Source organism: Sceloporus occidentalis, unplaced genomic scaffold, assembly GCF_023333645.1.
Source record: "Sceloporus occidentalis isolate IW3139 unplaced genomic scaffold, rSceOcc1.0.p SCAF_6, whole genome shotgun sequence".
Taxonomy (NCBI): domain Eukaryota; kingdom Metazoa; phylum Chordata; class Lepidosauria; order Squamata; family Phrynosomatidae; genus Sceloporus; species Sceloporus occidentalis.
Genome location: NW_028316986.1, coordinates 42,792,243 through 42,820,213, shown reverse-complemented (window position 1 = coordinate 42,820,213; position 27,971 = coordinate 42,792,243). Strand labels below are relative to the sequence as shown.

At 40.8% G+C, this 27,971-nt stretch overlaps 1 protein-coding gene across 1 annotated transcript; it reads left to right on the top strand.

Moving 5' to 3' along the window:
* Positions 1–401: 401 nt before the first annotated feature.
* On the top strand, positions 402–27,971 carry LOC149310672 (Golgi resident protein GCP60-like). Its single transcript, XM_089529431.1, has 8 exons — positions 402–813; positions 15,188–15,329; positions 16,288–16,428; positions 17,680–17,838; positions 20,061–20,235; positions 21,877–22,066; positions 22,888–23,172; positions 25,709–27,971. Exons 1-8 carry the CDS (start codon positions 453–455, stop codon positions 25,918–25,920), a joined length of 1,665 nt encoding a protein of 554 aa, XP_089385557.1. The 5' UTR covers positions 402–452; the 3' UTR covers positions 25,921–27,971.

Here is a 27,971-nt window from a genome sequence, read left to right as displayed (position 1 = left end):
TCAAATTCTGACTTGGCCATGGAAACCCACTGGGCATATATCTATAGTGTGTGTGTGTGTGTCTATATCTATAGGCTTCCTAGTGCCTCACCACACTCACAACCCATTCTTACAACGCGATATCTATATCTATATATACACACCCATATATACATACAGTGTTGTCCACCTAGGTAGGTGATATATATATATATATATATATATATATATATATATATATATATGGTGTGTGTGTGTATATATATATACATGTAGAATACGTGTGTGTGTGTGTGTGTTGTAAGCGTGGTGAGTCATTGGGAAGCCCGAGGTGAAGGGGAAAGGAAAAAGGGCTGCACAAGGAGGCCTCCTCCCACTTCCGCTTCCTCCTCCTGAGGCCCGGAAGTTCCGGGTGGCGGCGAGGGAGCCGGAAGTCGGGACGTGGCCGCCCAGCGGAGGGAGGCAGGGAGGCGATGGCGGCTGCGGTGGCGGCGCTGGGCTCTGAGCGGCTGGAGGTCTCCATCGACGGCCTGACGCTGAGCCCGGACCCGGAGGAGGCCCGCGTGGGGCAGGCAGAGGCCAGGCCGCTCCCCGCCGGAAGAGGAGCCGGAGCCGGAGCCGGGGCCGGAGGGGGCCGGTCGGGGGCCGGCGCCAGGCAGGAGGCGGAGGAGGACGAGGAGGACGGAGAGGAGGAGGAGGAGGAGGAGGCCGAGGAGGAGGAGGAGGCAGCTGAGGGCGGCGGAGGCGGAGAGGGCTCCGGGGCGCTGAGCCTGGAGCGGCGCTGGGGCTTCGGCCTGGAGGAGCTCTACGGCTTGGCCCTGCGCTTCTTCAAAGGTCAGGCCCCGGCAGCAGGGGACCCTCCCTCCCTCCCTCCCTCCCTCCCTTCCTACGCCCCCCAACAGTCCCAGGAGGGGGCCCTTCCTTCCTTCCTTCCTTCCTTCCTTCCTTCCTATCTGTAACCTTCCTCTCTAGGCGAACCCCCAGGAAGTGGACCCCTTCCCTTCCCTTCCCATCCTTCTTTCCTGCCCCCCATCCACTCTGCCTACCGAGGTGAGCCCAGGAGGTGGACTTGTTTCTCCCTTTGCTTCCCTCCCTGACTGACCTACCCAGGTGAGCTCCCAGCAGCTGGACCACTCCTTTCCTCGCTCTCCCTTCTTCCTGCCTACCTACCTGTCCTGCCTATCTGGGTAGCTCCCAGGAGCTGGACTTGCTTGCTTCCTTTCTTCTCTTTTCCTTCCTTCCTTCCTTGCCTGCCTACCTGACCTACCTGTCTAGGTGAGCTCCCAGGAAGTGGACTTCTTTCCTTTTCTTCTTTCCTACTTATCTGCCTGCCTGCCTCTCTGATCTACCTACCAGAGAGCTGGACTTGTTTTCTTCCTTCCTTCCTTCAAAGGTGACCCCTTAGAGTTGGACTTATTTTCTTTCGTTCATTCATTTCTATGCCGCCTTTCTCCCAGAAAGGGAACCAAAGCTGCTCATAAGATTGAAAACATTTTTTTTAAAAAAAAAGCCTTTTAAGAATTTAAAAACCAATTAGAATCATCTAATTAGAATAGTATAGAAGTTTAAACCTAACACACTCTCTGTATAAAGCCACCTCTGTCATGATGAATATGTTAAAAGGTTTGCCTAAATACAAACTTCCCAAGCTCCCTTCCCCTGACCTTTCACCCCCCCCCAGGGCCTTAGACCCCCACAGAATTTAGGTCTGCCCGCGTAGTCCAGGGGTTTGAGTATTGGACTAACACTCTGGAGTCCAGGGCTCCAATCCCTGCTTAGCCATGAAACCCATTGGGTGACCTTGGGCAAGTCACATGCTCTCAGCCTCAGAGGATAGCAATGGCAAACCTTCTCTGAAGAAAACTCCATGATAGGCTCACCAGACTTGGAGGCACACAGCAACAAAGGTTGCATCTGCACTGCAGAAGCACTCCAGTTTGACACTGCTTTACCTGCCATAGCTGAATGCAGTGGAATTCCAGGAACTGTAATTTGTTGCTATAGTTCTCAGAATTCCATCACACTGAGCCATGGAAATTAAAGTGATGTAAAGCCGGAGCATTTCCACAGTGCGGATGCAGCCAAAGCCCCTTCCCCCAGCCCTGCGCTGGGTCTGTGCCACTCTGAGGTAAGGAAAAGGAAGAGGGCTTCTGGTGAGCTCAGAGATGGTATCTATGGAAAGGATTCTGCTTGCAAGCAAGCTAAGATATCCCCCATCCACACTGCAGAAATAATCCAGTTTGACACTTTAACTACCCTGGCTCAGTGCTAGGGAATCCTGGGAATTTATTGTGTTACCAGAGTTCTCTGAAAGAGAACGCTAAATGTCTCACAAAACTACAGTTCCCAGAATTCCCTATCATTGAGCCATGACAGTTAAAGTGATGTTAAACCAGATTATTTCTGCAATGCGTATGCAGCCGTATCCCCTGTACAGCTGTGTGTGGGAAGAGAAGGGGGTTAGGCACACTGGAGGTGCAAGGTTGATTTCTATGAAGGACAGTCTTTTGAAGCCAGGGCCACAATATTGAGTGCTGGCTCAAAAAAGCATTAACTGTACTGTGGGGAGATATGATTCATCCGTAGAGAAAGGTAGGAGCCTTGGTCCTCATAAAACTCATTTATAGAGCTTGGTTGCTGCCATGCCCTTTTTTACTGTAGATGGTTGTTTGCTCAGAAACTGTTTGTCACAAGGGAAGCTGGACCCATGTGATTCTGACAGATCAGTTTCTCCAGGGCATATAGACATGTCTTTATGTTGAAAAGAAAAGGAACAACAAACACTCAGGATATTTCTTATGGAATATATGAAAATGAAAATAGTCCCATCCCCCCCGATGTTGATGGCAGTGGTACCTTGGATACAGAGGGCTGACTGTATTGCTCTTATTAAAATTACTTTTTGCTGATTGCTTGTTCAGATCCTTCCCTGGATTAAATCTGCTTTTTGTGGCAAATAACTTATTACAGTTAGTAACACTTCCATGGGTTTAAAATGCATTTCTTCCAATGAGTTGCTTGATGCTTTCATGTAAAGAGAGCACTGACACTCAGGCCATCCATGTAAATTTACAATCAAATAAAATTTCAAAACCACAAGTACAAAATACAGAATAATAGATTGCTTTTGCAAACCCATGTCTGCTTGACCCATTATGTTTATAGGCCCCACAGCTAGTTACACAATCAGTCCTGGATGTTTTCTTGGTGATGCAGTACTTTGATGTGGCTTTCTTTGAAGGATTATATTTTATTGTAATTGTCTTCATGTTACATAGGTATTGCTAACAAAATGCACCTCTGACTGCTAAAAATAAACCAAAAATAGTCCTTTATAGTAGGAGGAAGTGCCAAGTCTTTTAACTTGAGCAATTCATAAAACTTTGTAATAAAGTGGTTAGTGTGCATTGTCTTTCAAAGAGAACTACAAAGGAAAGATCAGTTGGTATCTGCCTAGAATGCTTTGATAGGTATAAACATTAGCCACGTGAATTTTCAATTTCATCTTCTGTACTGTTTCTTGCTATATAGTGTTAATCTACTATGCAGTGAAACCATTCATCTTTACTTGGAAGTTACCTGTACTGAGATGAATAGCGTTTATAATCAAGTATGCATAATGAGACTGTAGTTCTTGGCATACTATTGTGTATATTGCTTCTTTCATATAACCATAAAAATTTGTATTTATTTAATTGGGACTATGTATATTCTTCAGATGATCATATCGGGACATAAGAGGTTAAGCCTCTTACTTCGTGTTCATCATTTTGCCACCACTGTGCATTTTGTGACTTGGTGAAGTCACATAACTACCTTGATTGCCTTAGCTATTTACTGCACCTGCTAATGACTATCTCACTCCTCATGATTAGTGTTATAGATTAATGTTATGATTTAAAATGCAGATTACCAGTAGAGTGGGCAGGGAAGGATAGATTACTTCTCCGTCACCTACAATAGCTCAGGTGCTGACAAGAATGATACCGACAATATTAATTCTCAACATCATGTGGGCCAACAGAACCACTGTACCAGATTCAGCTGCTGCTTGGCATGACTTGAGATGAGAAGGTTATTATTTACTTTCTGTTGGCAGGCAGTATTTCATCTTGAGCTGTTTATTCTGGCAATTTGTCATTATTTGTTTCATTTTTATTGAATTCAAAGCATTGTAGTATTTATAATTTTTTAAAAATCTTCACTTACAGGCTTTTGCCTTTGAAACATCAGCCTATATCAAACTACTTCATATGCAAGGAGCGTCTTTACTTGGTTGTTCTCTACAGGAGTTAATACATTGCTGGAATAAAGTTATTTCAGCAGCTCATAATGTACCACGTTATGCGTTTGTGAATGGGCAGGATCCATCTAGTTTCACTAGTCTGACAAGCAGTTTCAAGTGGAGTGGGGAGCAATTTTCTGGATTTTTCCCCCTTCCTCATGTAACCTATATAAGATTTGTGTTGCCACCCCAAAATCTTTGGGGGTTAGAAGCTGTTGAGGGAAAGGATAATAATTGTAAATAGTGTTTTTCCATCTTCCTTTTGCAAAAGGCTGCTCTCATAGGGGGAAACTAGTTGGATTCCATTCTGTATGTCAAAGCTGAGAGATGTCTAGTCTTAACTGTCTTAGAGAATCTTCTTTGCTGCAATAAAATTGCTTTAACATGTTAATCAATACAAGTTGGTGTCTGGGTACAAGTTTATTTACCTTCTCTTTTAAGGTTTGGTGCACTATATATTAACACTGTCGTTCTATTTCAAGAGTGAATAAAAATTGTATTTACACTCAGGTGTTTGGGTTGTATAGAGTTTTCTTCATACACACACACACACACACACACACACACACACACACTATCCCTCCACACCATCTCAATTCAGAACACCAACAACAACATCTTGACAAAATGCAGGCTTGTGACTAACATATATGTATGTTGCACCAACCAAAATGCATTTTGGTTGGTCCTATAAAGATATCACTGTTTTGTGGATTTTGGATGTTATTGTATTTTGCTACATGGCCAACACAGATACCCTGAGTATGTTTTCTATATAGTCCCCAAGTTTATTCCTTACTGATTCCACTTAAAGGATCTCCCTAGGATAGGGAAAGGAGGAAATAATGCTCCTAACCCCTGCCCCCACAATTCCTCATGTAACATATACTACAAAGGAACTAAAAATATTATATTAGGTCAAAAGAGATCTCAACATTTGACATAGTTTTCTTAATGTTTTGCAGCTTTTGCATAATATGCAAGCATTTCTGGGTGTCTTCTGGGTACACTAAGCACTTTCTTTTGTGGTTGTTTTTTCTTAGTAGCCAGAATGGACTTGTAAGCAAAAGGCATGCAGGTTATCTATTTACGATGGTTGAATTTTTTGTGTATGCGCACACACGTTCACACACATGCAAAATACAAACACACGATGAGGAACAGGAAAGTTCCCATTGTGATATCTTTCCACTGAACATTTTTCATGTCTAATTACGCATTGATTCATAACATTATCAGATAATTTATGGGTTCAATACCTGTGAACTGAAAAGTTTTGAACTTTACAATTTACTTTTTCCAAATGCCTGTAGCCAGAAAATATATCATGGTTATGTCCTCAGTGGGAACTACAGTGAGCCCTCCCGATTCGCTGAGGTTTGGGGGCACAGGACCCCTGAGAATGTGGGAAGACCACAAATAAAAAAATAAACACTTGGTTATTTTTTTACCTGTAAGAATTTCTAGGTTCTCCAGCACAACTCTCTGGCCAACATCAGACAAAAGTTGACCATAGAATCATGTTGGAGAACCTAGAAATGCCTGGAGAAGAGTTTTTCTCTAGGAATCTCTAGGGTCTTCCAGCAGAGTCACACTGGAGCACCTAGAGATTCCTAGAGGGAGCATATGGATTAAATCCATGAATAATCAAATCCTCAAAAGTTGAAGCCGCAAATGTGGAGGCCTGACTGTATACAAGTTTTTTATCTCTAATATGTGTCCCGATATTCCAGTAAATATTTGGGGGGGGGGGGTTTGCTTGCTTGCCTGTAATGTGAATTGCATAAATAATGTATTTTCTGCTCAGCAGTAAGTTCTGCTGGACTTGGTGAGGCCACCTCCAAGGGATATGCAGAAGAGTGGAGGCTATCAGTGATAGTTCAAGATCAGTTCATCCCCTTTTGACTTTGCTAACAGTTCCTCCTTATCTTATACAGCATATAAAGTTGAATGTCTTTTTGTTGACAGAGGCCAACAAAATTGGGATCCTAAACCATTGCAGAGCCTCAGAACATACCACCATTCTCATGAAATCCACATCACATTGTAACTGCCTCTTCTGTTTCTGCCATTAACTTTGCGTTATAATGCTAACTTTTATGAAATAAATTTTGTGGAGACTCCTACACAATAATGAATTCAAGCATAAGGAGATTGTAACCTACATGTCTCTCCTCTCCTGAGTGCACAGAAGATGCCATTTGCCAATCCCTGTTGCTTATCTTCGGAGCAAGCCCTCGAGTGTCTTGTTCTCTCCTGTAATATTACTGTTTTCTGCTCTTAGTGAAGGGCTTCCTTTCTTAAGAGCTTCTATCTTTTTGTTTCTCCTTCAGGCATCTTTTTGGTTGAAAGCAGATTTGAGTGCCTTGGCCTTTGGTGAAGTGGCAAGATTTCAGTCTGAAACTTGCAGATATATAAATTCTAAAAATGGTAGTCTGTGCTGACTTTAAAAAATAAATGCACTAGGGGCCATCAGAAGAGAAAGGATAAAATTACTTTTCCCTTTATTCCACCTTTAACCTGATATGATTATTTGTCTAGCTGAACTAAATAAATGTAGATGTGCAGATGTCCAGCATTATGATTGTTGTTATGTGCCTTCAAATCATTTCTGACTTATCACAACACTAAGATGAATCTATCACAGAGGTTTTTTTAGCAGAATTTGTTTGGCGAGAGTTTGCCTTTGCCTTCCCCTGAGGCTGAGAGAGTGTGATTTGCCAAAGGTCATCTAGTACATTTCCATGGCCAGCAGAGATTCAAACCCTGGTCTCCTGGTACCCTAGTCCAGCGCTCAAACTACTACATCACATTAAAACACACCAGCAATTTGTTGTGTGTGGATTGTCCTTTAAAGCAATCATGTTGGAAAACATTCTGAAACTGGTTGCATTGTGGGCCCCCGCCCAAATCCTTCTTGCCAGGTTTTACTCTTGAACTTCCAAGTTTTTACTCTTGATAACTTTTTCCCAATTCCTTAAGACACTTGCTTAGTTTTCTTTTACATTTCCCCACAGCATTTTGTGTGAAATTCGTTGAGCAGATAGTCTAACTCTGATCTTTATTCTGCACAGTAATCTGATCTACAGCAGCAAAGAAAGTTCTTCAGTTGAAGTCATGAGATTACAAGAATAGGCAATGTTGTTATTGGGCAATTTAATCATGTCAGTGTCGTCTTCCATCTCAGTTGCAACTCACACTGTACCAACCTATGTCCTGGAAATAGTTCATTTAGTTGGGTCATGTAATGTGAGGCTACCAAAGCATTTTAACAACTCTTTCTAAGTCTGTGTGCAGACAGTTACTTTTCAGTCATTGCTTGTAATGTATGTACAGTGAGCCTTCCACATTCACTGGGGTTAAGGGCACAGAACCTCCATGAAAGTGGAAAAACCACAAATACAAAAAAAATATTGTTGTTATTATTATTATGTTTATTTATATCCTGCCCTTCTCCCAAAGTTGGGACTCAGGGCGGCTTACGGCATTAAAAAACACCATACAGTTAAAAACATACAAAAATATTATATGAAAATAGAATTAAATTACTACCACAATTAAAACAAATTCAATGCTAAAATCAAGTTTAAAAAGATTAAAATGCTTAAAATATATTAAAACAATATAACAACAACAATAATAATAGTTTTTATTTATATTTCCCGCCTCTCCCTACAGACCCTAATTCCAGCATGTTCAAATTATGAACACTTTAAGGCACTATTGGTATAGCATACAACAAAAGTCCTTCTGCTTATTTTTTTTCCATAAGAGAAGATGGGAAGATTCATTCTGTACTTGTTCTATGTTTCTTCATGTGTTGTAACTACTGCCATTCTCTGTATGCTTTCAGACTTCTCTGAACATGCTGCAATTGTGCTAGTGTCATTAAGTTCCTCCAAACTAGTACAACACTTTACTTTTCTTACAATTGTGCTGGATCAACAGCTGCTTCATAGTTTCCCTGGACATTTTAAAATGTTAGTATCTGAATTACAAAGAAGTCTTCCTTTTGTAGTCTAATGTAAATACAGTTAGGTTGGTGCTGATGGTGCTGATGTTAATTTGGGATGGAACACTTTGGGCTGGACTAATGATTGCGGGACATGCAGACTTTTAATGTGTGGCATCCCTCGTCTGTTGTTTACCAAAAAAGCAAATATGAAATTTGTCATTATTTATTATTTACTTGTTGGGTGGCTTTTAATAAAGCTTTTCAGTCTTGCCCAACCCTGCCTGTCCACAGCTCATGTTTCAGTCATATATGTGAATAATTCATTAAGACGCTGTTTAATAATTGAAAGTAAAAACCATTTATATATTTGCTTCAGTAATGTTTTTGGTAATTTTCTAATTTAAATCAATTTCTACAATGTGCATGTAAAATAACATGAATAAATAACGTCTGGGCAAACATGTATCCAAGCTGAAGACTCAAAAAGAGGATTTATGTACTGGAAATCATAAAGGTGCAGGCAGATGTCTATATAGAATGAACAAACAAAACACCACACTCATTTAGAAAGCCTTCTTTCTCTGTTTGGCTTTGCCAGTACAAAATGAATCTTATTTGTCATCTTCTGATCTTTCCAATTATATTTTTATCTTATTTGTCTGCTTCTGTCCTTTCTGTAATATTTTCATCATACCCTTTCTCCAAGTAGCTTACAGAGGTGTGCATCATTATCTGCCCCATTCCCATTTTTATATTTGCAGCAACTTTGCAAAATGATAGGCTGAGAGATTGTGACCAGCTGACAGCTACCTGTTTCATGGCCGAGTAGAGTCTTGAACCCATTTCTCTCTGTTTGTTTTCTACACTCAAACCATGTTTTGGCTTTTTTTGTCTCCTGGAGCTTCATTTTGCCTTGTCATATTTGGCATAAGATAAGGACAGATATTCTATGAACTGAAACCTTTGGTAGTTCTTGAAGGCTTCCCAGTGAATGTGTGTAGCTATTAACCATTTTCTGTCTGAAAATAGGTTCCAGTGTGTGCAGTGTCATTTAGAAGTAAGTGTGCAAAAAACTGGACTCTTAGTCTCTTCCATTTTTGTATATGATAGAACACTAGCAGAAGGAAAACTTGTTCCTTGGTGCTGTATCTCAGAGGAACACAGCAGTGCATATGAATCAGGGATGGAGCACCTGTGGCCTTCCAGATGTTGAACTAGAGCCAGCATAGCATAGTGGCCTGAGTGGTAGACTACAACTCTGGAGACCAGGTTCAATTCCCAGCTCAGACATGAAACCATATGGGTGATATTGAGCAAGTCACATGCTCTCAGCCTGAGGGGAAGGCAATGGCAAGCCTGCTCTGAACAAATCTTGTCAAGAAAACCCCATGACAAGTACGCCTTATGATAGGTTGCCATAAGACAGAAAGAGCCAGTTCCATTTGGAGGGCCACGGGCTTCTCACCCCTGGAGGTTCCATGAGGAGGAACTTCTTGCAAGGGACGGGTTGCATCTCACGCTAGTTGGAAGAAATGTTTTTGCCAACAGTCTCAAGAATTTGATCAGGATGGCTTTAAACTGTTTCGTGAGGGAGGGAGACAATATTAAGGAAGGCGAAAGGGATGGAGAAAATAGTCAAACTGACACAGAGGAAACAAGACAAATAGTGCAAGGACCCAACAGTGGGAGGCAAAAAAACTTGCACAGGCAGCAAATAAAGGGGACCCTTAGTCTGTGATGTCTCTACACTAATGCACAAAGCATGGGAAATAAGCAACATGAAATCGAACTCCTAGTACAACAAAGCAAATATGATATAACAGGCATCACTGAAACCTGGTGGGATGAGTCTCATGATTGGAATGTAGAAATAGAGGGGTATAATCTTTTCAAGAGAAATAGGCCAAACAGGAAAGGAGGAGGAATAACACTATATGTCAGAGATATTTACACCAGTGAAGAGATCCAGGACATCAATACTGGAAGCCAGGTGGAGAACATCTGGATAAAAATTAAAGGGGAGGGAAACAACAAGGATGTTATGGTGGCAGTCTACTACAGACCCCCCAGTCAGATGGAGGAATTGGACGATGCCTTTCTAGAACAGATGAGTACACACTCAGAAAGGAGAGATGTAGTTGTGATGGGTGACTTCAACTATCCTGATATTTGCTGGAAGGCAAACTCAGCCAAATCCTCAAGGTCTAGTAAATTCCTCACTTGCCTCGAAGACAATTTCATTGTCCAAAAGGTGGAAGAGGCAACAAGGGGGTCAGCTATTTTAGATCTGATCCTAACCAACAAGGATGATTTGGTTAATGGGGTGCAAGTGGTGGGATCCTTAGGTGGAAGTGACCATGTTCTCCTGGAGTTTGTTATACAGTAGAAAGGAGAAGCCAGGCATAGTCAGACACGCATCCTAGACTTTAGGAGAGTGGATTTCAGTAAACTTAGAGAAATACTGGGGGTGATCCCATGGTCGGGAATACTAAAAGAGAAGGGAGTTCAAGATGGATGGGAGTTTCTCAAAAGGGAGATACTGAAGGCACAATTTCAAACAGTTCAAGTGAGAAAGAAAAATGGGAGGTGTCTCAAGAAACCAGGATGGATGACTAAGGAACTTTCAACTGAGCCAAGTTTTAAATGGAACATGTATAAGAAATGGAAAAAGGGGGAAATCACAAAAAAGAAATTCAAAGAAATAGCAGGCATGTGTAGGGGTAAAGTCAGAAAAGCTAAAGCGCAGAATTAACTGAGGCTTGCTAGAGAGGTTAAGAACAATAAAAAGGGTTTTTTTGGATATGTCCGCAGCAAAAGAAAGAAGAAGGAAACGGTAGGGTCACTGCGTGGAGAAGAAGGCAAAATGCTAACGGGACAGAGAAAAGGCAGAATTACTCAACACCTTCTTTGCCTTAGTCTTCTCAGAAAAGGAAAAGGGTGCTCAACCTGAGGAAAATGGAGCAGAGGACAGAATAGGGGAATTTCAGCACAGAATAAGTAAAGAGATAGTACAGGAATATCTTGTTAATCTAAATGAATTTAAGGCCTGTTACAGACTGCCAAAATAAAGCTGCTTCGGGTCTCTTTGGAGGTATGCTATTTAAATGATGCATGGGTCCTAAGAGTCCGGAGGTTGCGCCAAAGCCACACTCCATTCCTAAGCACTGGAAGGCAGCTTTGGTGCAGCTTCTGGATTCTTAGGATGCATGCATCATTTAAGCAGCATACCTCCAAAGAGACCCGAAGCAGCTTTATTTTGGCAGTCTGTAACAGGCCCAAGTCTCCAGGACCAGATGAACTACATCCAAGGGTATTAAAAGAACTGGCAAATGTAATATCGGAGCCATTGGCAATAATCTTTGAAAACTCCTGGAGAACAGGAGAAGTCCCAGCAGACTGGAGGAGGGCAAACGTTGTCTCAATCTTCAAAAAGGGGAAGAAAGAGAATCCCAACAATTATCGTCCAGTTAGTCTGACATCAGTTCTAGGAAAGATTCTGGAGCAGATAATTAAACAGAGAGTCTGTGAACATTTAGAAGGCAACTCCATAATCACAGAAAGTCAACACGGGTTTCAGAGAAACAAGTCATGCCAGACAAATCCGATCTCTTTCTTTGATAAAATTACCAGCTTGTTAGATGAAGGGAAGGCTGTGGATATAGTATATCTTGATTTCAGTAAGGCCTTTGACAAGGTTTCCCATGACATTCTTGCAAACAAGCTTGTAAAATGTGGGCTAGACAAAGTAACTGTTACATGGATTTGTAACTGGTTGACCGGCCAAACCCAAAGGGTGCTCAACAATGGCTCTTTTTCAGCCTGGAGAGAAGTGACCAGTGGGGTCCCACAGGGCTCTGTCCTGGGCCCAGTGTTATTCAACATCTTTATCAATGACCTTGATGACAGAATTGAGGGCATACTCATCAAATTTGCAGATGACACCAAATTAGGAGGAGCAGCTAATACTCCAGAGGACTGGATCAAAATTCAAAACGACTGAATAGACTAGAAAGCTGGGCCAAAGCTAACAAAATGGCTTGGGCCCAGGGTACTTGGAGGACCACCTCTCCCCATATAATCCGCCCAGCACTCTCAGATCGGCCGGGAAGCAATTGTTGAGGGTTCCTGTTATGAAATACACCGTGCCTGCACAGAGGGCGTTTTCCAACTCAGCCCCGCAGCTTTGGAACTCTCTTCCCGGCGAGCTCCACTCGGTTACCTCCCTTGACCTGTTCAAGAAGAAGCTGAAGACCTACCTCTTCCAACAGGCCTTCCCCTAGGTATTGTGATATCTGCTCTCTCCCCGTTACACTAGCACTTTTGAGCTAGTTATTGTGGTGGCAAACTGGAGCGTGTCCAAAGGAGGGCAACTAAAATGGTGAAGGGTCTGGAAATCATGTCCTGTGAGGAACGACTTAGGGAGCTGGGGATGTTTAGCCTGGAGAAAAGAAGGTTAAGAGGTGATATGATAGCCCTGTTTAAATATTTGAAGGGTTTTCATATTGAGGAGGGAGCAAGCTTGTTTTCTGCTGCTCCAGAGACTAGGACCCGGAGCAATGGATGCAAGCTACACGAAAAGAGATTCCACCTCAACATTAGGAGCAACTTCCTGACAGTAAGGGCTGTTTGACAGTGGAACAAACTCCCTTGGAGTGTGGCGGAGTCTTCTTCTTTGGAGGTCTTTAAGCAGAGGCTGGATGGCCATCTGTTGGGGATGCTTTGATTTGGATTTCCTGCATGGCAGACAGTTGGACTGGATGGCCCTGTGGTCTCTTCCAACTCTACGATTCTAGGGGAAAAAAAGAAGTCTGTCCTAGTATTAATAGGCTAATTTAACCAGGTTAATATCTTCATGCAGGTATTCTTATGGTTATTAAGCATTACAGTTGGCCCTCTGTATCAAAGGATTCTTGAAAAAATATTTTCAAGCCATGAATGGGATTCAGCCATTAATGACATGACAGTATTTTTCAAAAGCCCAAAAAGCAAATTTTGATTTTGCAATTTTATATAAGGACACCATTTTACTATGCTATTGCATATAGCGGGACTTGAGTATACATGGATTTTTGTATCCCCTGGGGGGTCAAAACCCAGTGGATACCAAGGGCCCATGGTACTCCTTTAACAAAAGATTTGGTACCAGAGGCAGAAACAACATGGAAACAAGAGAGATAGGTACTTACACCATAAAAAAGAAGAGCAGCTTAATATATTTCAGCCAATTTTTTATTTAACACTAACAATATGACCATGTGAAATGAAACAGCCAGATCAGGAAAGGCTTGTATAAATAAATAAAACATGTTGAATCTTTTAGGGATTATTTGAAGCCTTCTTCCTAAATAATAATAATAATAATAATAATAATAATAATAATAATAATAATAATTTTTATTTATATACCCCCTTTCCAAAGGATCAAGGCGGTTCACGAATTAGATAAACAATACATAAAATACATAAACAATTTACATAAGCAGTACATAAAATGCATAAACAAATACATTAAATATGCAAACTAAAATTCCATCCTTTATATCTTAACTAAAATACAATAATCAAATTACAATTTAAATTCATTAAATATTTAAAATAGATAAAATTAAAATAACAAGTTAAAATTTAAAATAAGCAGGCATAGGAGGGACATTTGGGCAAACAAGAGCAAACTGCATCAGTGAGCAGGAGGATCAGTCTGGGAAGGCCTGCTGAAAAAAAATTGTCTTAATAGCCTTCTTAAAGGCATCAAGAGTGGTAATATGATGGATCCCCTGTTGCAGGTCATTCCATAATTTAGGAGTGGCAGCTGAAAAAGTCCTCTGGGTGACTGCAGTCAACCTGTACCCAGCAATGATTTTTCTTCTGTTTTCTTATGATTGCTTCTGTTTTCTTATGATTGCTATTTTGGTGGCCAGCCTTATAGATATGTGGTTTTTTAACAGGCTATTATTATTGTTATTGTTGTTTGTTTATTTTATTTATACCTCTGCTCTTTAGAAATGCTGTCCGTGTGGCTTACAAAATTGTTAATTAGACAGTTTTCTGCCCTCAGTTTTATAATCCAAAAAGACATGACACAAAAGGAGAAGGGAATGGCAGTGGGGAAGGGGGTCAGGCTAATGGTAGCTGGTTAGACAGGTTTATCTGACCTCCCCTTTTCTCTCTGTTTTGTTCTTCAGTTTACCTTACCTGTTGTACAATACCATTCTTCAGCTTTATTGCATTCCTTATTGCAGACAAGTTTCTGCAACCCATAATGGAAAATCTCTGGCGCGTTACAGAGCACCGAAAAGTGGCGCTCTGCCTGCGCCGTCATTAGCTGCGCCGAGAAGCCCCAGCGGCCAAACCGCGAGGCTTCCCAGCACAGCTGAAAAGAAGCGCCAAAATGGCACTTCTCTATGCGTCGCGGCTATGATGCCGCAAGGCACCAATGGTGCACTCGCAGCGTCATATCCGCCGTGCGACGTGCGGACGCAGTGCGTCCGCTACGTAAAGATGGCGGCCCCCGTGTGGAACGGGCGCAGCCATTTTGTACGGACTCGGTCCGTACTAGGGTTAGGGGCGTCCGGAAGTGACGCTCCTTTCTAACCCTAATACGGACTGAGTCCGTACTATTATGCCTGTCTGTAACAGGCCTATATTTCTCTAGCTTTCCTTCACTGTGTTCCCAGTAGTGCTAAAAATATTTCAGCTAGATGGAGGATGAGAAAGAAAAGTAGAGGCTAGATGGACATAAAAAGAACATAGTAAACTTTATTAGTAAAAAGGAACTTCACTGTTAGAGGCTTTGTTAATTGAGTTATGTTTTTATTTCCATTCATGACAATTTGTCCCCATTGTCAAAAATTTTTGCTGATTAATTTTCATGACTCACTTGTCTGTGGAATAGTGACATGCAGTGCAGACTGGTGCAGGGACTTGGACTGTGCATCTTTAAACTCATTGTTATCATTTTTCTTCTTCAGAAAAAGATGGCAAAGCGTTTCACCCAACTTATGAAGAAAAGCTCAGACTGGTAGCATTGCATAAGCAGGTTCTGTTGGGACCGTATAATCCAGACACTTGCCCTGAAGTTGGATTCTTCGATGTGCTGGGAAATGACAGAAGGTAAAAGCTACCATTTTTTTCTGGAGCTGCCCACCAAATAGATGATTTCATCTCAGTTGAATAATTCATACCAGGATTGGTCTGTTGGCTATGGTAGCAGTCTTGTAGTAATACCTCACAAATCCAGCAGTTAAGCAAGCTTTGAAAAATAGCATTTTGGGAGTTCTGTATTTTGGGGATCAGGGGGAATGTGCTTTCCTATACAGTTTGACAGATAAAGATCCAATTTGTTTTATGGTTGAAATGAACAGTCAGAATATTGGCAGATTTTATATAAATGTATATTTAGTCCTCCTGCAGTGCTGCGGGAAGAAGGACAACATTGTTGCTAACCAATTTAGTGCCTCTTGAAATTCTATGATAGAATTTCTGTCTATGACCCTCCTTGAATCCTATTGTCGGAGAAAGGTGGGATATAAATCCTTGAAATAAATAAAAACAAAAACTGTGTGCCTGAGTGCTAATTTAAAAACCATTCAAGAAGGCTTTCTTTGCTCACACCTCCCCTGTTGTGCACAGGGCAGAACTGCTTCCAGTGTATCTGGCTTCATAGCAAAAGAGCTGGTGGCTTTCTTTTCAGCAGTGCAGTGAATCTGTTCTCAGTTTTAGTCAGATTTGAGAGGAAATGGACAAGATGCCTAAAACTATAGGTTCAGCCCCTTCAGCAGCCTCTTTACACTTTGGATTAAAACTTGCAGTGAGCCCACAGCCCTACTAATGTGAGAGCTACCAACTGCCACTGTCAAAACATGAACTGGATTTATGGAGCTCTTACCCACAGTGAGATGTTGTTAGTGTTTGTCTGTTCTTTACATTGTGTTCTCTTTTCTTTGCCTAAATTAAGTAGAGATTCTTTAGCTTTGAAATCCTGCCCTTCCCATAGTATTGCCATACTTGTGTCTGTTTATAAGCACAATTCAGTAGACAAGATGTTATTTTGCTTATTTTCTCCTTGCAGGAAAGAATGGGCTGCCCTTGGAAACATGGCAAAGCAGGATGCCATGACTGAGTTTGTAAAGCTCCTAAATAAGTGCTGCCATCTCTTTTCCACATATGTTACTTCCCATAAAATAGAGAGAGAAGAACAGGAGAAAAAAAGGTAAGCCATTCTAGAAGTGGGTGGGGCTGCATGGAATGTGTTTGCTGATTTAACTGTCACTTAGTTCTTAAATCATTTTAATTGGTTTTTAACTATTTTGGCATGATATAGGCTGCTACCACACTGCAGAATTAATGCAGTTTGAAGCCACTTTAATTGCCATGGCTCAGTGTTATGGAATCCTGGGATTAGTAATGTGTTGTGACACCAGAGCTCACAAAACTACAAATCCCAGAATTCCATAGCATTGAGCCAAGGCAGATAAAGCATTAATTCTGCAGTTTATATGCAGTCATAGTGCAGTTTTTCCTGTCTTTTGGAAACAGATGTTTACATGTTTTGAAAATCATAGTATTTCTGAAAGACATGGAATATTGGTAAAGTTTTAAGTAACACATAAACATTTTACTTGTCACCATTGTACAGGATTTTTATCACACATGTTCTTGTGGTTTAAAGTGGGATATCTTTTGCCTTGAAATGTTCATATTTTGCACATCTAAGAAGATATTGATATGTTATCTTCTTAGATTTCACAGAATTTGGATTCCTTTGAAGAAACTGAACTGTGTGGCTTATATATTGTCTGTTTGCTATCAGATATGATTTTGTGCTTATACACTGATGGCATCTTTCATTTCTGGTATTTTTTCGGCAAGGAATAACTCCTTTAGAATCAGAGTTTAGAATACCATAAAGAGAAGACTTGCTGAATTTTCCTAGTTTTTTAACATTTTGAATTGTTGTGGTATAAAGAAGGAAAGGAAATGTACACTGCATCTCCTAGCATTCTTCACCGTTGACTCTACTGTCTAGGGCTACTAGGACCTGTGATCCCAACAATATTTGGATGGGCATATGATTCCCACCCCTGTTGTAAGGTGGGAAATAGTTCTTATAGAATCATACAGTGTTGATTCTGGGAGAAATTTCTTAAATTTTTCTCTGCTGCTCAGGATCACCTTCTGCTTTACAGCACAGTCCTTTTCATGTATATTCAGAATTAAACCCCATTGAATTCAATGGGTTGTTCTCAGAGATAAAGATATATAAGGACTGTAGCCATAGTATGTCACCACAGATAAGTTAATGTGACTGCTTCTTATTTGATTTCCTTCATTGTTAGTAATTCCTGTGACGGCTCTGTACAGAAGTGGATAATCATCTCTATCTCGGCTCTTTATCCTTTATGAAGGGTGGTCACAGAAAATTGAAGTCCATTGAATAGTCTGATAAACTTGGCTGTTACAGGAGGGAAGAGGAAGAACGGAGACAACGTGAAGAAGAAGAACGAGAGCGTTTGCAAAAAGAGGAAGAGAACCGAAGGCGAGAAGAGGAAGAGAGGCTGAGACGGGAAGAAGAGGAGAGGCGGAGAATAGAAGAAGAGAGATTCCGCATGGAACAGCAGAAGTAAGATGGCAACTGTTCATGAATTAGCATATTTCTAGTCCATTGTGTCCTAAAGACCTTCTATATGTCAAGTCATTCCTTTTATTCTCACAATAGCCTTGTAAAGTGAATTAGACTTCATCTAAAGAAATTGTGGTTCTCCGTAGTCACACAGTAAGTTTACAACAAAATATTTATTTAGGAGCCAAGCTCTTTCAAAATAACACACAAAAGGAGTGAAATAAGGCACAATAGAAGAAGTAAATATAAAAGTAACATAGGCCCAAAACAGATGGGCATAAAAACCAGCTTCTGTGTGGCTTGGGGGCGTGGCAGTTAGATGATGCGTGCCTCCAACCCATGAAGAAGCCGTGTGAGGGTTGCTCCCAGCCTGCCCAAGGCAGCCCAAACCTGCCCCCAAAAGTTGCTGATCTTTTCCACTCCTTGCCACGATCCATTTGGGACCGCAGCAGAGGCCAGCGTCCTGCCACTCTGTTCCACCCCATACACAGTACTGTATTTCAAAAAAGTTGTTGTGGACATGCAAACTAACTTATGGTAACTTGTGATGTGCTGGTTTCTTTGGTACAAGTAATCAGTATTGGGGAGTGTTGTGCTACAGTTTGCTCAGAACTTTAAGGCTTTTTTTTTTTACTATAGCAAGAAATGAAACAGAATGTATGAGTTAATCCCTTAAAATCACCAGAAAATATTAACTGTTGTTAGATTAAGAAATTGTGAAGTGTGGTAGTTACATATTTGAATTGGCACTTGACAGACCCTGATTCTAATCCCCACTGAGCCATGAACCTGGGTGATCTTGAGCTATTCACTTTTATTTTATTTTATTTTATTTTATATATATATATATATATATATATATATATATATATCTCCCGCCCTTCAGCCCTAATGGCTCTCAGGGCGGCTTACAATTATTATTTTTAATCAGACAATTCCCTGCCCTCAGGCTTACAATCTAAAAGACACGAAACAAAAGGAGATGGGAATGATGGAGGGAAAGAGGATGAGGTCCAGTGGTGGTTCTCTCCCTCAGAGGCCTGGACCAAGGCAGATGGATTGGAGGGAGGGCTCTTCCTTCTTCCAGGCTAGTCCTGATGGAGCTGGACCTGCCTGGTGAACTCCCTCTCAGGCCAGCGGATGGCAGTTATGGAGGGCGGAGTCTCCTTCCTTCAGGCTGGCCCTGATGGAGCTGGATCTGCCTGGTGACCTCCCTCTCAGGCCGGCGGATGGCAGTTATGGAGGGTGGAGTCTCCTTGCTCTCAGGCTGGCTTTTTCTTTTTCTCAACCAGATCTACCTTACAGGAATGTTTTGAGAATAAAATGAGGAAGAGTTGAGTAGAATCAGATAGATGAGCCTAAATATCCTAAAGGCATCAGATCTTGTCTGATCTTGGAAGCTAAGCAGGGCCAGTAGAAGAGCCCTCCCTCTTTGCCATCTGACTTCATCCAGCATCAGAGGGAGAGAAAGGCCAGCCAGGCCTGGCTTAAAGCAAGAAGAAGAGCCCTCCTTCCAGTCCATCTCCCATGCTCCAGGTCTCAGATCAGCTCCTGGACTTACTCCCCTGTCCCACTGCCATTTCCTTCTCCTTTTGTGTCATGTCTTTTAGATTGTAAGTGTGAGGGCAGGGAAATGTCTAATTAAACTATCTGTAAGCCACTCGATGGGAGCCTTTCTGGTTGAAGAGTGGGGTATAAATACAGTAAATAAATATTTGGATGGGAGAATGCCAACAAATACCAGGTGCTGTAGGATGTATTTCAGAGGAAGGAAATGGCAAAACTACCCCTGGGATTCCTTGCCGAAGCAAATCCTATAAAATTCATGCAGTTGTTGTATGTATGCTGTAAGTCAACAGATGACCTGTAGGCATACATGCACACAGAGAGAGGGAGGGAGGGAGGGAGAGAGATAATCACATATACTATCTTGAGCTAATTGGAGGAAAGGCAGGATATAAATGCAACAGATAGTGATTTTTGTTTACAAAATAAAATTCAAACAGTTGAGTTTCTTAACCACTGCCTCTAACCAAAAAATTAACACTGCTTTCCCATATGCTATTATGTTCAGAAATAAATCCTAAATATTGTTTATCTTTGTTACTATAGCAAAGTTGTTGTTTTAGGAGCATTAACTTGCGGTATTTGAGACCAATTGAAAAACTGACTCCTCAGATGCCTACAGAGTAATTTATTAAGATGATTTGTTCTTCATCTAGACAACAGATAATGGCAGCACTGAACTCTCAGACGGCTGTTCAGTTCCAACAATATGCTGCCCAGCAGTATCCGGGCAATTATGAGCAGCAGCAGATCCTAATTCGTCAACTCCAGGAGCAACACTATCAACAGTACATGCAACAGCTTTATCAGGTCCAGCTTGCACAACAACAGGTATAGTACACTGTGTTGTCAGGGCAGCTTTTGAAAAAATAGATTCTTAGCTCCCGGCTCAGATATCAGTGAGAGAACATACCTATGTTGCAGTCACCAATGAAGACAGAAATAAAAAATAATAATACCATATCAAATCCCTATATTAACATTCTTTTTGTTAAACAAACCCCTTATTTTTCTGTCCTTTCCCCCATCTTTTCTCAAGGGGTTAAGAAAACAAAAATAAATATGCAGCCAGTGATGTCTATGCTACATGTGCAAATTTTGCTAATCGTTGTTTTAAAATTCCTTGCCTCCTACAGAGAGATTACCCAGTCCAAGAAGATAGATAATTTGGTATTAATATTTGTTATAAATATTGAAGGCCAAATTGTTATGGTGACTAGGGGACTCAGATTCAAATCCTCAGCTAAAGCCCATTGGGTGACCTTGGGCGACCATGCCATTTGTCTGCTCATGTTCAACTGTTTTACTTCATAGTTATGAAGATAAAATGAGAGATCAAGAGAACTATGACTTAAATCTAATTGCTTGTCTCACCTGGAGTAGAGCCATTGAATTATCTGCTAATTGCCAGGTAAACATTTATGAAAATCCCATTGATTCAGTGGGCCTACTTTAGTTGAGACTAGTTGGTTAGATTTAGGCTTGTATATGATGTCTTGGGCTTCTTGGGAAAAGATCAGGATAGAATAATTCAATAAATGTGTTTTGTTGATATCTTTTAATCTGTTTTTATTATTTAATTTGTTTTTATTTGAAAGTTAATGCCATTAGATTTCTTCAGGACAGTGTTTGGAAAAAGGGCAGGATGGACATTTAATAAATAAAATGTTGAATTAACCTATGCCCGGTACAGACTGCCACTTTGGGGCGGCCTGGGGCCAAAATTAGGGCTTAGGAGAGTGGCATGTCCTCACACTCGGCCATTTTGGACACGCGTGTGCCAATGACGTGCCTTGTGCACCACGCCCAAATGGCCTGGCGCACAAGAGACGTCACTGCGCCCCTCCAGGGCGCTAATGGCGCCTTGGCAGCAGTGCAGAAAGGAGCTGCATTTTGCAGCTCCTTTTTGGAGTGGATTGTTACCACACCCATGCAGTTGCCGCGGCAGTGATCCAGCGCAGAAAGGGGCAACATCTCACCTCCCCTTCCTGCCCAGCTGCACTGAGCCTTACTAACTCAAAGAAAGAGTCTCACTTTCTGTTTTATTGTACAATTAATTTTTAGCATTTTAATGGAATCGTTTTAATGCAGTCTCTAGGCTTATGTCCCAAGGACATACCCAGCCTCTGCATCTTTTCTTAGAATTAAATGCTGCTGCTGCCATTAATAGCAGGAGTTGGCAGCCTGTAGCCCTGCAGATGTTAACAGAGTGCATCTTGCATCATCCCTCTCTCCTGACTATATTGGCTAGAGCTGGTGTGGGTTGTAGTCAAGTTGCCAGTCTGTTGTGCACAGTAACTCTAACAATATCGCACCCCCTTAAAGCTAATTGAAAGGAGCTTTGTCTCATCATTTAGTTCTGTAGCAATAGATTCTGTGATGTTGCCCTCCTGTATGATATATTCTGCAGGTAACTCCCATAAGATGCATTCCACAACTTTCATTGTCCTTATGACCTTTTTACATTTGTAGGCAGCTTTGCAAAAACAGCAGGAAGCAGCAGCCACAGCAGGGGCTTCAGTTACTTCCATGTCAAAGGCCAATCCAGCAGTCACAGGAGAAATCCCATCAGTAAATGGGCAAGCCAGTCCTCACACAGAGAGCCCTGAAAAAGACTTGGAAACAGATGCTTTAGAAGAAGCATTAGAAAATGGACCAAAAGGTATGAGTAAAGATTATTGAACTGTTAAAAAGAATAACAGAAATCTTGTAATAGAAATCTGCTTGTATGTTGCTTCTGATGGACTCTTTAATAGTAGTTTCTTCTGTTATGGTTGGCAGCTAGCACCCCTTTGTTTGTTTGCTTGCTTGTTGAATTTATATCCTGCCTTTCTCCCAAAATAGGATTAAAGGCAGCTACTTGCATTTTCCTAGGTTAAACCTGTAAACTACAGTCTCTTGTCTGTGATTCTGTGGTTATCTATTAAAAGAAAGAAAGAGGAATGGAGAAGTGGGGAAATACCTCCAGGAGTGTATTTTCCATTTAAATGCTATTTTGAGGAGAGTGCACCTTTTAAAAGGCCAAAAGTTTGGGGTGACTTTCTAGTCATTTCCAATTTATACTGGAAAATTGGGCAGGGTGGCCCTAAGGTGCTCTATGGTTGCCAAATGTGCTTTATAGTTAAATGTCCTTGGTTAGAATTGAAACCTACCCTAAGCATCCTGAAAGGAAAACACTAGAGGAATAAAGGAGGTAGTAGTCTTTCCTTTTGCTTCTAGATTAAGGTAATACATGGTATATGATTGGAATCTACATACTTGCTCCTAAATCAACTGTGAACTGACTTAAACATATGAAGAATTGGCAGAATCGGTATGGTTTTCCCCTAAGCCTCTGTGAAAGTGTCAGCAAATGTTTTTGAGAGGGAGGTCCTTCTTTGTTGGGGATTGCTTCTAGTTTCTTGGTCTGTTAGCCCAGACTGATGGTGTGTCTGGGTATAAATTGTTCATTCTTGAACTTCTTTGTGCTGTCTCCCTTTTTAGAATCTGTTCCAGTCATAGCAGCACCCTCCATGTGGACACGACCCCAGATAGCAGACTTCAAGGAGAAGATTCGCCAGGATGCAGACTCTGTGATCACAGTTGGCAGAGGAGAAGTAGTGACAGTTCGTGTACCAACACATGAAGAGGGTTCTTATCTCTTCTGGGAGTTTGCTACAGACAATTATGACATTGGTTTTGGGGTATATTTTGAATGGACAGACTCTCCTAACACAGCAGTCAGCGTTCATGTTAGTGAATCCAGTGAGGATGAGGATGAAGATGAAGGTAACTTATTTTATGCACTTTGCTGGAGTTTGAGATACAGAAAAGGCTATCTCTTGTACACTTTAATATGCATAGGAACATCAGCTGCCTTATATAGTCTGCCCTTCTCTTACGCGAGGGATCTGTTCCGGACCCCCCCCCCCCCCCCGCATAAGAGAAAAAAACACGGATGCTCAAGCCCCATTCAAATGAATGGGGCTCGTGCCCTCGTCAGTGTGGCAGTGGCACGCGGGGCGCACGAGAGCATGCCCCATTCATTTGAATGGGATGCGCTGCCCCTGGTGCTCTGTGTGCTCCCGCACAGCTTTGAGCGTATGCTCAGAACCACGTATAACACAGGCGCAATGTACTGTGTAAGGCCATTGTTCTCAGTCACCCATTAATGTGAGCAAACTGATAGTTGTTTAGGGTTGCAGGCAGACCTCTTTCTTAGCTCTACCTGGGAATCCATGGTATTCTAAGGTAGTTTGCCAACCATGTGTTAACCAGGCCTGGCCCTAATTAGGTTCCAAAATCAGACAAGACTAGATGTGTTCAGGCCTGAATGGGGGATGAGACAAGGGTTGAGGAATAGCTGATGGTTGTCCAATTTGGAATTTGGAAACTTGGTTCCAGTGTGGCAAGTGGGAAATAGTGATGAGAAGCTCTGCAAGACTGCAGGTTAGTCACTTGTATCATTTGAGTTCTCAAATGGGAGTTGTACAGAGAATGTTGGAGTCAGTTGAAAAACCCTCTTCATGACTATTGCTGACAGTGATCTTATGCAGCCTTGCCTTGAAAAAGATTCCATAACATTGCTATTTCTCTTGCAACAGTCTCTTTCACGAATCCTGTCAACTTCATGGGAATTTCAAATTTGCTAAGAATTAACATTGATCAGAAAATGGTACCTATTGAGATTCAGCAGACATCGCTAAAAAAAAGTCTGCCTTTTGCAATACACTTTTATGGTTTACTTTTACAGAAATGAAGCTTAGAGACCTGATTAGTCAGAGTTTAGTTTGTTGTATGTTCAGAAAATCTAGATTGCCATAATCTAGAATCTAGACTCCAAAATATGTGTCTTTCTGTTCTCTCTCTTCAACCATGTGTGCCAGATTTTATTGTACTCCCAATTATTATTATTATCTAGTTCATTTTTTTTTATCCTTGTAGATGGTGTTATTTCCCATGTTCTCTTTTTTCTTGCTGTTGTTAACTGCCCTTGAGTTGACTTTGACTCATGGCAATCCTGTGGGTGAGACATCTCCCAAATCCCCCTGGCCTCAACCTCTCTGCTCAGGTCATGCAGGCCCAGGCCTGTGTCTTCCCTGATTGAGATTCATTTTTTCTCATGATATGTCCAGTAATGAATTTTATTGTTTCTGTATTGTGCACACATTTTAAATCTTTTATCAGCAAAATAGTCCTTGCAGAAGAAAGGATATTCTTGGATGTTAAGATAGGTATGAGTATGATTGTTGCTAACTGCAGCTTCAGGCTAGAATTACCAACATTACCAACATTATTTATGACAAAGCCTGGTTGAGTTGCCAACTTTGATGGCCTTCTTTTACCTTTAATTTGCCAAATTTGTATTATCATAAATAGTTAGTTATCTTTCCTTATTTCTTGGTGGGAACTTATTTGAAATGCTTTCAGTCACCTTAGGTGTAACAGTAAATTGGAGAGCTTGTAAAAGTTATAATACCACAGCCACCATTTATTTTTGTAGAATCTGTAGGAATACATTATTGTTACAATTATCTCAATCCCTTCCAGATCACTGAGGAGCTCTGGTCCCACTGATATCCATGGGTCTTAAAAATTAGTCACTGAGTTTTGAAAAATTCAAGCAATTAAAAGAAATCCTGTTATTTTCAAATATTGATTTTAAACGTCTACAATGCAGCTAATAGATACTTTACCTCTTAGTTATCTGTGTGGTGTATTGGTTTGAGTGTTGGACTGTGACACTAGAGACCAGAGTTCAAATCCTGGCTCAGCCAATGGCAAACCCTCTGAAGAAACCTGCCAATGAAACCCCATGATAGGTTCACCTTAGGGTCACCATAATTTGGAAATGACTTGAAGGCAAACAACACACACAGGCAGTTATCTGAAGGAAGACAGAAGGCCATGGTCTTCATTCTACTGTTCCCTGTAAGTGGTAGAATTCCTACATATTAAAGGAAAAAATCAGCTGTAAACTAGTGGAACCAAAAGTAATATTCCTGTTCATTGTGCATGTTGATCAAGCTTGTGATACTGGAGTGCTGTTTGTTTGCTGATTTTGGGAATGAAGGGATGAACTTTAATTGCTTCTGACAAAATGTTGATATGATGGCCATCTTTTCTTGCAGAAACATTTGGTCATTGCTGTTTTCCCTAATGTCCTGGCACAGACTAGTTCTTAGAGTATTGCTTTGGTTAAATTTAAATTAGTTATATATGTGTAGTAATCATTACTGGTTACAAATAATAGGCTATACAGTTTGTTTGGTATCAAGGAAAGCTGGGTCGAGTGACTAATGTTTTATTCCTGACTCTTTTTCAGAAAATGCTAGCAGTGAAGAGAAAGCCAAAAAGAATGCCAACAAGCCTCAACTAGATGAAATAGTGCCTGTGTACAGACGAGACTGTCACGAAGAAGTGTACGCTGGCAGCCATCAGTACCCAGGAAGAGGAGTCTATCTCCTTAAATTTGACAACTCCTACTCACTATGGAGGTCAAAAACAGTTTACTACAGAGTCTATTATACTAGATAAAAATCTTGTTCTGGTGTCAGAGGCTGGGGTATTGCAGAAGACGTCATGTTGTTTGGAATTTCCGTCACACATATTGGACTTTTAGATGCTGTTACCCTGTCTGATGTATCTGTATGATTTTTGTGTGTGTGTCTGTGTTAACATTTGGCACTGGGAGTTGGGCTTTCTTCTGCAGCTCAGTGTTAATGCAGTTTGTGGGGTTAGGATTTCCCCAATCCTTTCTGGTGACATGGTTGTTGACCAGAGTATAAGACAAAAGGTCAAGCAAGATATGTTGGCCTTTAGAACCCCTTAAATGCCTAACACACACATAAAAGGAGAAGGTGTTTCATTGGTGGCAGTCAGTATGATGTTGCCTGACCTATACGCTTTCAACATTTAAAAAAATAAACCTGTTAGTTGTTCATATGAAGGTACCAGCCTTATTTGCGGGGGAGGGATACAGATGCAGGTTGCACTGTAGAAAGCAAATTTCTTATAATTGTATTTGAATGTCAGATTTTTACACCATTAAACTTGAAACCTTAGTAGATGCAGTTTAGAAATGAATTTGTCTTGTGTCTGTTCTCATTGAAGAAGTCATTCAGAACCTCTATGTCCAGACAGAATGCTGTCAGATGAGGGAGAAAAAGATTGTATGAATTTCTGTGTACCCAGGTGCCCTTGGTGAAGGTAGACAGCTCCTGTGAGGCAAAAGTGTGTGTATGTAGGTACACACAAAACACACATCAGAGAAACCTTGTCTGATCTCCAACTAGAAAGTTTAATTTTGGACACAGTAGATAACAAAATATGTATCAATCTTTCCTTCAGTCCTCTTGTAATCTTGAGTGCAGGTTGTTGACAACTAAGCTGGAACACGATTGATTTAGAATAGCAGTTTTCCTTTACATACAGTTTTCCTGTACATACTGTACTAAAATTCAAGGGAACTGCTCATTAGCAGTTCTCCTTGTTGAATTGTCAGCTATGTGCACAAGACTTTCCTATTGGAGTACATATTTTTGCAGCTGTATGAGAGGCTTCGAATTTAAAACCAGTTCTCTGCCTAGCTTTTGTAGTCTTTGGGGACTTTGTCAAAGAGAAGAGAATTTGCACTTTGTGAACTTAATATAATTGAACAAAGTTATGTTGTAGGAGTTCAGGTTGCACTAATATTATGGACACTCATCTCAGTTTGATTCACATTGCATTTGTGTGCTCATTCTTATCACCTTTTGTCTTCTTTACTTACACCACAAGTACAGTCATTCTATATTTGCATATCAGGTTTAGAGCAAAACTGTAAAATTACATATTTGCTCAGCCGTGACAAAGGCAAGTAGATTTCTTCTCTCTTTGTCACAGTGTGTAACAGTGTTTGTGTGGAACCATGATCCCAAGAAGCAGTTCAGGTATTTCAAAAATGGCTTTAAGTATGTTATGTTTGAAGGATGCAATCTTCCCCCAACCCGCATTACAAATTACTGTTTGCAGTTGAATGTCTATGAGTTAGCTGCAAGTAAATGTGTTTCTACTAGAAATGAGTCTTGGAATTTTGGAGGGTTTTTTGTTTGAATATCTGTACATACATTATATATTTTTTTCCTTTTTACATCTTATACTGAGATACTGTAAATCTCTTAAAAAGCAGTTAATTTTTCCATTTCATTTTATTTTAGCAGTGTGTTGCAAGATTTTCTAATTAGTGCTGCTCCAGTCAACGCTAATAACATTTTCTGTTCTGATGTGTAGATAACACTGTATAAACCCATAAACTTAGGAAATCGCTTGCTTTTTCAAAGTTGTATCTAAACTTTTTAAAAAATTAAGAGGGAGGCACTAATTCCACTAAATATTTTAGATTTCTTTTTGTCCATATTAAATTATGATTTAACAGAAAAATTGTGTTGGACAGTAGTGTATGTTTGTAAACATCAGCAGTTTTTGCTGTCAAACCTTGGATATCAAGATCCAGAAATGCCTCTGACTGTTGATTAGTTCAGAAAAGTGCGCTTTCAAAATACCTTGGAATAATATATTTAATCTGAATTAAAAATGCTTACATGGAA